This window comes from Crotalus tigris, unplaced genomic scaffold (assembly GCF_016545835.1).
Source record: "Crotalus tigris isolate CLP2741 ecotype Arizona unplaced genomic scaffold, ASM1654583v1 scf7180000017950.1190679, whole genome shotgun sequence".
Classification (NCBI taxonomy): domain Eukaryota; kingdom Metazoa; phylum Chordata; class Lepidosauria; order Squamata; family Viperidae; genus Crotalus; species Crotalus tigris.
In genome coordinates this window covers 468,003-479,173 of record NW_024096740.1, presented here as the reverse complement: position 1 = coordinate 479,173, position 11,171 = coordinate 468,003, and the positions used below count along the sequence as shown (strand labels likewise).

Genomic DNA, 11,171 nt, shown 5'->3' with positions numbered 1-11,171 from the left:
TCATTTCAGTACTGTTTTCTGGAGATTAAACGCACTATGTTCTTCACAGGACTTGCCTTTCCCCCTCCCACCAACAAATCCTGTTAGTCCTCAGAATTCACTCCCAAATTTGTTGGTGTCCATTTTAGGTTGCGGTGTCCACAACGTGCATTAGATGTACGCTACACCAGTGCTTCTCAACTTTGGCCACTGTAAGATGTGTGGACTTCGACTCCCAGAATTCCCCAGCCAGCCATGTTGACTGAGGGGTTCTGGGAGTTGAAGTCCACACATCTTAAAGTGCCCCAGTATGACAAATACTGTCCTATGCAGACAGACTTTGCAGTTAGCAGGGTGCATGAATATCTATGATTTCGTCAGCACTCCAAATCTAGATTTTGATTTTCATCAACATTTCTCTTCTTGGTGGCTGTTCTGGTGCCTGACGAGAAGCGATCTGTCTCCAAACATTTTCCCACAATTGGAGCACAGGTACAGCTTCTCCCCCGTGTGGATCCTCATGTGCACCCTCAGGTTTGAGTTGCCCCCAAAGCCCTTCCCACAATCGGTGCAGGTGTATGGCTTCTCTCGGGTGTGAGTGCGTTCGTGCACCAAAAGACCTGAGCTCTGGCTGAACTCTTTCCCGCAGTCTCGGCACTTGTAGGGCTTCTCTCCCGTGTGGATCCGCTGGTGCCGAATAAGGACCGGGCGTTCCCGGAAGCTCTTTCCACAATCAGTGCACTGGTACGGTCGCTCGCCTGTGTGAGTCCTTTTGTGGACTATGAGGTTGGAGTTGTCGCAGAAACCCTTCCCGCAGTCGGAACACCGGTAGGGCTTCTCGCCCGTGTGGATCCTCGCATGGGTGACCAGATACGCCCTCGTGCTGAAGCCCTTGCCACACATGGAGCACTTGTATGGCTTTTCGCCTGTGTGGATTCTCTCCTGCGCTCGGAAGTTGCACTTGAGTTGTAAATCCTTGCTGCAGCACGCACAGGGTTTCTCACACTCACTTAGAGGGTTCTGGCTTCGGCCTGCAGGGGTTGTTAGCTGAGATGTGCCACTATCCAACTCAACATACCGTCCCTGGGAATTGATGAACTGGTCCAAATCTTTTTCAAGATAAGTTTCTGTCAGGCTTACAGTGGCACCATCTTGCTTCAGATAGTTTGGCTCAGCTCTTCTGGAAGTTTCCGAGTTATTCTTCTTTCCCAACTTGCTTTCCTCTTCCGCGTCTCCTAGAAAAAAAGAGGGAACCCTCTGGTGAAAATCTGAATTGAGGGGTCCTTAGTGCTCTCTGAGCCTGGTTGTTTTCTTGCAGACGTTTCATTGGCCAAACTAGGTAACTAGCATTGATGAGGTTACCTAGTTTAGGTAATGAAACCTCTGCAAGAAAACAACCAAGCTCAGTGGACCAACGACCCCACAGATTCAGCCCTGAGTTACAAAATCTGAACTGTCATTTTTCCATTTGGGACGCTAATCTCTGGACCAGGGGTAGGCCATCTTGGCTCTTTTGTGACTCGTGGACTTCAACTCCCAGAATTCCTGAGCCAGCCATGCTGAGGGGAAAGGGAGAGGTTTCCAAGCTGAGCCATGGCTGGCTCAGGAATTCTGGGAGTTGAAGTCCACGAGTCATCAAAGAACCAAGGTTGCCTACCCCTGCCAAATGCCTGAATTTTGATCACGTGACTGTGAGGAATAATATTTAAATATTTAAACCAGGGGTCTTCAAACTTGGCTCTTTTATGACTCGTGGACTTCAACTCCCAGAATTCCTGAGCCAGCCTGGCTCAGCATGGAAACCTCTCCCTTTCCCCTCAGCATGTCTGGCTCAGGAATTCTGGGAGTTGAAGTCCACGAGTCATAAAAGAGCCAAGGTGGCCTAGCCCTGCTCTGGACAGAGATCTACCAATCTACCCCAGAATCACCCTGAAATAACACTGGGTTTTAATGACCTGATGTTTCTCCTTTTTTAAAAAAATAAATAAATAAAAATAATCCATGTTTAGATTTATTGTACACTTAGATCACCCAATGACAGGAATACAGTAGGCCCACTGATTCCTTGTGAGGCAGGGGGTACAGCGGGGGTGCCATTGCTGTGGGGCAAGATGAGGCAGGGGTGGCTGCTGCCTAACACCATCAGCCCCCGCACACAGAGGCCAGTGAGTGCATGGGGACGTGTTCTTCCATCTCTACTCAAGCTTGGTAGCCAGCAGCTTTGCCTCCTTTGTGCTGGGTGGGTCTGCTGCTTCAGGCGCCAGAGGCGGCCTAATGGGCCTGCGTGAACTGGCGGCGGCAGGTGTGCCCACAGAGAGGGCTCTGAGTGCCACCTCTGGCACGGGTGCCATAGGTTCGCCATCACTGCCCTGGGATACGGATGTTCGCTCTGGACTGCTGCAAAACTAATAAAAGGAATTTTAATAAAGGAGAATATTGGTAGCTCAGGGCTGAAATGAGGGGGTCCTTGGAAAAATGAGGGAGTCATTGGAAAAATGACAATTCAGAATTTGTAACTCAGGGTTGAATCTGTGGGGTCGTTGGTCTTCTGAGCTTGCTTGTTTTCTTGCAGACATTTCATTACCCAAACTAGGTTAATATCATCATTGCCCACTATCACTATCAAATCTAGCTTGGGTAATCACAGTGATCAGACTGGCGCTGATGATGTTACCGAGTTTGGGTAATGAAACGTCTGCAAGAAAAAAAGCAATTTCAGAGAGCATCAAGCAGCCTTCAAGACCAAGTTTTTGCATAAATTGCAGATGGAAGAATAAAAGGAAGCCGACGGACCCCTTCTCAGACAAATGTACCTAAATGCATTAAATAAAATATATAGCTATGGGCTGTGTTACAAGCGAAATGCACTTGTGCTCAAATACTATAATCAAAATATTAAAAATAACAAATCTATAGTGTTGTAACCTCTTGCTAGCAGATGTGAGATTGGCCCCCACCCTTTTGGCTTTCGTTGAAGGACCTTAAAAACTGGCTCTGCCAGTTGGCTTGGGGCCCTGATGAGGGTACTCTATGACAGGTGTCTTCAAACTTAGCCCTTTGATGGCTTGTGGACTTCAACTCCCAGAATTCCTCAGCCAGGCACATGTGCCTGGCTGAGGAATTCTGGGAGTTGAAGTCCACAAGCCATCAAAGGGCCAAGTTTGAAGACCTCCTGCTCTATGATGTGAGTGGAATACCCATACTGTCGTCCTATTATGTTCTTCGTGGTCTTGATTTTTTAGCCTTTTTCTAATTCTTCTTAATTTTAATGTCTTTATATTTATGATTTTATCATACTGGCGTAAGCCATTCATAGTTGCTCTGGAAAATGAGATGTGTGGTATATACATTTAATATGAATAAATAACAGTGCTAGATGAATTTCTTTACTAGCCCAATAGATCAGTAACAAAACCTAAATTTTAATTAGATGTTAGTGAAAATAGTGTTTGATTTCCCCCCCCATAAACTAGCCCCACAGGTGTCCCCCCATGAGCAACATCATGGCGGCCATGCCCACCCCAGCCATGCCTACTCAGTCTGTTGTGACCAGCACAGCCATGCCCATCCAGCGGGCCACACACACCCCACACCCCTCTGAGGGCATCACAATGTTGATGCGGCCCTGGCACTTTGCGATAAATAAGTGGGTTTTGGGTTGCAGTTTGGACACTCGGTCTCTAAAAGGTTCACCATCACTGTCCCAGGGCGTATCAAAATAGAAAAGTCTGACTTCCTGACTCCATGTTAAGATTCCTGCCCCAAACATTGCCCCCAAAGTGAATATTAAAATATTTTAAATAGTACTAATGCAGTGGTTCTCAATCTTTTTATACCGGCGACCCCGGTCATAAGGAGGTGGCGCGCATGTGCGGCGGCGCCCCCTGCGCAGCACACATGTGCGGCGGCGCCCCCTGCATGGCACGCATGCGCCGCGGCGCCCCCTGCGCCGGCTGAGGAAAAAAAATGGCAGATCGCGTTGTTTGGCGCCCCCCGTGAAATGGTCGTTCGACCCCAAATGGGGTCGCGACCCACAGGTTGAGAACCGCTGTACTAATGAAACCACCAGGAGACAAAAAAAAAATAGGGTGAGCTAGGAGAAATCCTTAGTTAAAGCAGGGAGCAGGATCAGCTTCTGCGATTAAAGAGATGCTTCTGTGTTGAATATCTGCCTCTTTCTTCTTCCACAATGTTTTTTTCTTTGACATCTCCCACAAAGCAGTCCTCGACTTATGACCGTAAATGAATTACAGTTGTAAGTTGTGCTGGCCATTAAAGAGGCCATGACACGACTGACCCAATTTGACTTTTTTTTTTTTTTTTTTTGCACCGCAGTCATTGAGTGAACCCATTGTCCAAAATGAGTGCGGTTTGCTGAAAACTGGAAATGCTTATTTCAGCAAAAATGTAAGTTGGGATCACAGGACTGGGATGCTAGAAATGGCTGGAAATACAGTCCAATTGCCAGGTGACCCAAAATCCAATCCTGTGAACAGGGAACAGGCAGGTGGCCCTCAAAACTTGAAATCTGAGTTGTCGGTATCTTTTAGGTGGTCCATCATAGAATAGAATATCTTTATTGTCACTGTGTAACTCACAACGAAATTAAGTGCTATCCACAGCGTAAAAACCACAAATAAAAACCTACATTATATACACACATCCTTCACATTTTATTCACCAATACGCTGCCCTAATATTGCACTTCAATGTTGCACTATATAATAATAATAATAACAACAACAACAAGAACAACAAGTTGGAAGGGACCTTGGAGGTCATCAAGTCCAACCCCCTGCTCAGGCAGGAAACCCTATACCATTTCGGACAAATGGCTGTCCAGTGACTTCTTAAAAACTTCCAGTGTTGGAGCATTCACCACTTCTGGAGGCAGGTTGTTCCACTGGTTCTAACTGTCAGGAAGTTTCTCCTTAGTTCTAGGTTGCTTCTCTCCTTGATCAGTTTCCATCCGTTGCTTCTTGTCCTGCCTTCAGGCGCTTTGGAGAATAGCTTGACTCCCTCTTCTTTGGGCCAGCCCCTGAGATATTGGAACACTGCTATCCTGTCCCCCCTCGTCCTTCTCTTCATTTAACTAGACATACCCGTTCCAGCAACCATTCCTTATGTGTTTTAGCCATTAGTAGTTAATATGGTTACAGCGCTGGGATAAAAGCTATTTTTCAGCCTATTTATTTTTATTATCCTGTACCGTTTGCCAGATGGTAATAGTTAAAAGAAAAAAAAAAAAGAACGCCCGGAATGAGGTGAGTCTTTAAGAATGTTTTGATGCTTTCCTAAAACCGTCATAATGGTCACCAAGCAACCACCCGTAAGTCAAGGACTACCCATACTGGGGATTTCTTATTGGTCTCCATCACCAACCCTGCTTAGCCACTGGAGAGCAGACAAGATCCCTGCAGTCTCAGTCTTGTCTTCAGCAAAAGATCATTTAGCTAAGCTACAATGAATTTGGCTAGTATTATGATTCTTGGCCACTGGTACATCTCCCTAGCTGTGGTGGTTCCTCGCCAGCCAGTGGACCCGGCAGCTGAGTCTGAGGAATCAGAGGAGGGACCTGGAGTGACATCAGAGTCAGAGGAAGGCTCTGAAGAGCTCCAGATTTATAGTCCGACAAGGAGCCTGGCCCCTCTACTCGTGCTCAGGCTGAGACACAGCTGTGCTGGGAGCCTGAGTTGGACAGTGATGAATCACAGTTGAGAGATATCCAGGATGCACGAAAACGCCGGCAAGAAAAGAGAGTAGGACAGAGGAATGCAATGGGGTGGCTCCAAAGGCAAAGGAGAATTAGGAAGCCAGGCCTTGGCTGCATAATAAAAGGGAAGGTGTGGGAGGTACTGGTTGCCGAAGGCAACCGTTCGTGTTGAGGATCGAGTTTCTGTGGACTGTGTTTGTTTGCCTTCGACACTGACTCGGGTCTTTGAATAATAAAAGGGGATTGGTTTTTTCCCTGCGGTTCTAGTCTGCTTGTTTGGAAGAGGAGTTTCTCCTTGTGAGCTTAACAAGGACTCCCGTAGGCTGGGGAAGAACACTAGCCTTGTCATCCCGTGGCAATCGGACAGATGGGGTGGGGGCTTTTGAGCAGTCATCTCCCACCGTTGGGAGACCCCACTGCTTGGGACCCACTAAGCCAGCGATTCTCAACCTGTGGGTCGGGACCCCATTTGGGGTCGAACGACCATTTCACGGGGGTCACCAAACAACGCAGTCTGCCATTTTTCCCCCCTTTTCCTTAGCTGTGCTACTCCCTTTTATTCTATTGGCTTTTGAAAGCCATTAGAATAGACTCTCTTGAATGGAGTCTAATTCTATTGGCTTTCAAAAGCCAATAGGAATTGTCCAGGCTGTCTCTGCCCTGCTGAGCCCGCCAAAAGTCCCATTCTGCAAACAGTACTGCACCACTTGAGTAGTCCTCGACTTACGACCGGTTGAGTAGTCCTCGATTTACGACCGGTTGGGGGAGGGGTCACGGCATTAAAAAGGTTGAGAACCACTGCACTAAAACCCCAAAAGAGGGTGAGGATACCATCCCAAAGGCTCCTTACCTAACAGCAAGTGTGATTCCTTGTCCGTCTCTTGTCTGATCTCCATAAAGGGGGGCTTCTGCCGTTCACTGGAAAGGAGGGTTCTCAGTTCAGGGGATCCAGCCCAACCTTTGCGGAAACCCACCTGAATTCAAACGGGAGACGAGCAAAGATTTCTACCGACTTCAAATTAAGGACTTTTGTAAAGCAAAAGAGGAAAGCGAGAAGAACCAGACGCAAAGAATAATAAATTACGTAGTGTAAATGATTACAAATTACGCAGTGTAAATTATACAGTATAAATAAATTATAAAACATACGGTCTTAATAAATGATACTGGGGGAAAAGACAAAATGTATAAAAGACCAGCACAGAGAAGTAGAACATAGAAAGCAAGCAAAGACAATACTGATAGTAATAGGCCCCTTGGGTGCAAATCCCCAAACATCTGGAGCACTATCTAATAATAATAATAATAAAGTTGGAAGGGATCTTGGAGGTCATCTAGTCATCTAGTTTCAGGCAGGAAACCCTATACCATTTCGGACAAATGGCTGTCCAGTCTCTTCTTAAAAACTTCCAGTGTTGGAGCATTCACCACTTCTGAACGCAGGTTGTTCCACTGGTTAATTGTTCCAACTGTCAGGAAGTTTCTCCTTAGTTCTAGGTTGCTTCTCTCCTTGATCAGTTTCCATCCATTGCTTCTTGTCCTGCCTTCAGGCACCTTGGAGAGTAGCTTGACTCCCTCTTCTTTGTGGCAGCCCCTGAGATATTGGAACACTGCTGTCATGTCCCCCCTAGTCCTTCTCTTCATTAAACTAGACATTAAACTAGACATACCCAATTCCAGCAACCGTTCCTTATATGTTTTAGCCTCCAGTCCCCTAATCATCTATGTTGCTCTTCTCTCTACTCTTTCTAGAGTCTCAACATTTTTTTTTACATCATGGTGACCAAAACTGGATGCAGTATTCCAAGTGTGGCCTTACCAAGGCATTGAAGAGTGGTATTAATACTTCACGTGATCTTGATTCTATCCCTCTGTTAATGCAGCCCAGCACTGTGTTGGCCTTTTTGGCAGCTGCAGCACACGGCTGGCTCATATTTAAGTGATTGTCCACTAGGACTCCGAGATCCCTCCCACAGTTACTGCTATTGTGCAAGGTACCCCCTGTACTGTACCTGTGCATTTGGTTTTTCTTGCCTAAATGTAGAACCTGACTTTTCTCACCATTGAATTTCATTTTGTTAGATAGCGCCCAGTGTTCAAATCTGTCAAGATCCTTCTGTATCTTAAGCCTGTCTTCTGGAGTGTTGGCTATTCCTGCTATCATGTCACCCCTCATCCTTCTCTTCATTAAACTAGACATACCCAATTCCAGCAACCATTCCTTGTATGTTTTAGCCTCCAGTCCCCTAATCATCTTTGTTGCTCTTCTCTGTACTCTTTCCAGAGTCTCAACATCTTTTTTATCTTGTGGCGACCAAAGCTGGATGCAGTATTCCAAGTGTGGATTAGGGAATGGAAGTCCAACCGAATGGAAGATTCCCTACTCCCAATCCCCCACTCTGACTCTCAGGTTTAACCACCCAGCCTCTTACCTGCCCCACCTGCTTTGCTCCACGTTGCTGCCTCAGCAGGAAACCCTCTGCCAGGACTACAGCATGGGGGCAGCTCTCCGGCCTCCCTTGCCTCACCCAGCTCTGCATTTCTGCGGGAAGGATGGCCAGGAACTGCTCCAGAACCACCAGCTCCAGGATCTGCTCCTTGGTGTGTCTCTCCAGCTTCAGCCACCGGTTGCAAAGTTCCCAGAGCTGGTGGCAAACCTCTCGGGGGCCTTCAGCCTCTTGGTAGCCAAACTGCCGGAAACGTTGGCGCTCCAGATCGGTGCCCAATGCTTCTTCGATGGGCTGGATCTCTTCCTTCACCTTCCCACCCTCCTCCCCTTGGTCTTTTGCCAGGAGACTGTTGGCCATCAGCTGGACATCCGCGCTGAACCTTGGATGGTTCATTTTCCCACTTGCCCGAGGTTGGGAAGACTCCATCGCTCTCAAGAAAGCCTGCAGCTGGGCTTCCCAGGGCTGCTGCAGTCCGTTTGGACAGCCAACCCCGGTTCTTTCCCAGAATTCCTCTCTGTGGCCAGTGAGCAAGATGGGCGGGTCTTTCTTGCTCCCCGATTCAAATAGGATGAACTCTGCCTGCTCTGCTTTCACTTCCTGTTGAATTCCAGCCTCTTGAAAAAGACCCAGAGGCATCACAACTCTTTGCTCAGAGGCCATGTCCTCTTCCAGCCACCGATGACGGCTTGAGCCAACTGAATGTGTGAATCCCACCCAGTGAAGCGGCTGCTTTGGATATCAACACCCCACAGTGTATTTCAGACCATGGGGTAGTTGAGCAGTATCAGTTTTCTTGCCATGAGAAGCGCTTTGAGTCCCTAAGGAGAAATTTTAAAAAGAGGACAAGAGTTGAGCAAGGCCAAGAAATGCAAAATAAAATCACAAGCTGGCAAATCTATTCAATTTTAGATAGCGAAGGTTATTAACAAACTAAAGATGTTTGTGACAAAGTATAGATAGAAGAGAGTCAAGATGGAGCTTTAGAAAGAGGTTATAATTGTACCTACAGCTGCTGGGAAGAATATTACAAGCTACTTTATATATTTTTTTATATTTTTCTCTTTTCTACTTTTTTATTGCACCTTTATTTTTATTTTTTGTTATTTCTCTTTTTTCATTGTCCTAATTTAGTTTTTATTAGCCATTACTGCTGTTAAATTTTTTTACCGGTAATAAATTGTATAAAGTTTGTACACAATGGACAGCACGCTACATAGAAATTATAATTTAATCAACAAATGGTCATCCTCATTACTTGCAGAATATTTCAGAAAGCTGCCCTTTAGATTTATTTAAATTAAATTAAAATTATTTTCTTGGTTTTGTTCTTGAATTTTTTGCTTTGTAAAACAAAGTTGTAAACATAAAGGTTTTTTTATCCTTATGAAGCTTTTTCAGATTTGCCACTTTTTTCCAGATCTGCCCTTTAATTTTTTCCCAAGAATTCCAAGAGCAATTTGATCTAGTAGTAAAGGGCCACACCTTCTAGAGACTGTGAGTTCTAGCCCCACCTTAGGCATGGAAGGTAGTTGGGTGACTTTGGGTTAGTTAATTGCTCATTCTCAACCCAGTTCCTTTCACACAGTTGTTGACTGGGAAAATAGGAGAAGAAAGGAATATTAGGCATGTTTGCAGTCTTGACTTATTTATAAAAACAATAAAGGCAGGATATATTTTAATGGCCACTGTATATACTAGGTATAATATAACTTATCATTCTTTATTCTGAAGTAGACATAGAGCAGCTGCTCATATATTAGTAAGAATGGCACTTGAGATGCTCTCGTGGGGGATGCAATTTAGAAATAACCTATATCTTTTTCGTAGCATTTTATGAGCACCAGAGACGCCTAGCCAGGTATCAGGCTTGCAACTCAAGACCCATCTGCTTTCCTTTCTCATAGATTATAAGCCAGATGTCTGCTGGATCAAAAAAAAAAAATTGTCTTCTGTAAAGCAGGAGGGGGGGGGCTATTAGAAAAGTTCACAGTTTTTAAAAAGAAGGTCATTTCTAAGTACAGAAATCCAAAACGTGCACACATCATTAAGCCATGTGATTAGGGTTTGAGTTTAGCGTTATCATGCACAACCAGATTGCTAAAGATTGTTCAGTATAAATCGGGCTTAGCACAACGTGTGAACTTTGCAGCAGAAATTTAGCAGAGGCCCTTTCCCAACATATAAAAAAGGCGCTGCTGGAGAGAAACTACACCGGTTTAATTCCTGCCTGGCGGGCAACAGCGATCAACCTCATCCCAGCTCAGCCAGCACTTAAAAATAAAGCAAAACCAGAAACCTTAACTCCATCATCTCGTTTTGCTAGGCACGGTTCCCCCACGCCCATACTCATACCTAAAACACAGAAAAATAAATATATCACCGTGGATCCTAAACCTGGGAAAGTGAAATCCTACTTTCCCACGGGAAACGGAGCAGGAAGTAGATTACACCATCTGTGACCCTCCTTGCCAAAACAGCTCTCTGTTTTTCTAGGAAATCAACACTCAGCCAATTTAACCCCTTTGTCGAATTGCAAAAGTTTGATCACAAGTTTCTAGCATTTTAATTCATTCCCTTTCCAAACACATTGCCGTCCGGACGTTGCTGGACTACAACTCCCGAAACCCCTCGCGCTAGCTGGGACTCGAAGCCAATCGCAAAACAGTCCAGGCAGTGGCTCCGTATGGGGCGGAAGGTCGGGACCACGCAGGGGAGGAACGGCCCCCTCCCCTCAGTGCAGCTTCTCCTGGGGGCCACTCTAGGAAAAGGAGGAGGAGGTCTTTTCTTTCCTTTAACCCTTCAAGGCCCGCGCTGTAGAAGGGACCGCAGAAGACAAATCCACCTCTCCCCTAATATTTTAGCTGGCTGGGTTTAAAAGTGGCGCCGAATAAAGGTGGTTTATGGAAATAACCCCTGGGATAACCTTGCTAAGCCTGGATTTCCAAAGAACAGAGGCCAGATTCACACAATTGGTTTAGCCTAAACCAGGGGTAGGCAACCTTGGCTCTTTTATGACTCGTGGACTTCAA

At 45.9% G+C, this 11,171-nt stretch overlaps 1 protein-coding gene across 4 annotated transcripts; it reads right to left on the bottom strand.

Annotated features, from left to right (window-relative positions):
• Nucleotides 1–249: 249 nt before the first annotated feature.
• LOC120308820 (zinc finger and SCAN domain-containing protein 31-like) lies at nt 250–10,781 on the bottom strand. Of its 4 annotated transcripts, none has more exons than XM_039345341.1 (4): nt 10,495–10,781; nt 8,125–8,960; nt 6,543–6,666; nt 252–1,214 (listed from the first exon to the last, which is right to left on the bottom strand). In XM_039345341.1, exons 2-4 carry the CDS (start codon nt 8,800–8,802, stop codon nt 388–390), a joined length of 1,629 nt encoding a protein of 542 aa, XP_039201275.1. In that variant the 5' UTR covers nt 8,803–8,960; nt 10,495–10,781; the 3' UTR covers nt 252–387. The 4 variants fall into 4 exon arrangements, with proteins under 4 accessions (XP_039201278.1, XP_039201275.1, XP_039201277.1 ...); XM_039345343.1 differs by having other exon boundaries at nt 10,523–10,781; XM_039345344.1 differs by lacking the exon at nt 10,495–10,781 and having other exon boundaries at nt 250–1,214; nt 8,134–9,981.
• Between the last annotated feature and the right edge of the window lie 390 nt (nt 10,782–11,171).

What these genes read in the sequence shown, in the direction of transcription:
- LOC120308820 (XM_039345341.1), bottom strand. Translation starts at nt 8,802, where the DNA reads ATGGCCTCTGAGCAAAGAGTTGTGATGCCTCTGGGTCTTTTTCAAGAG. An exon ending in GAGCAAAGCAGGTGGGGCAG is followed by an intron (nt 6,667 to 8,124) that starts GTAAGAGGCTGG and finishes GTTTGAATTCAG; the next exon opens with GTGGGTTTCCGCAAAGGTTG. An exon ending in GGAATCACACTTGCTGTTAG is followed by an intron (nt 1,215 to 6,542) that starts GTAAGGAGCCTT and finishes CTTTTTTTCTAG; the next exon opens with GAGACGCGGAAGAGGAAAGC.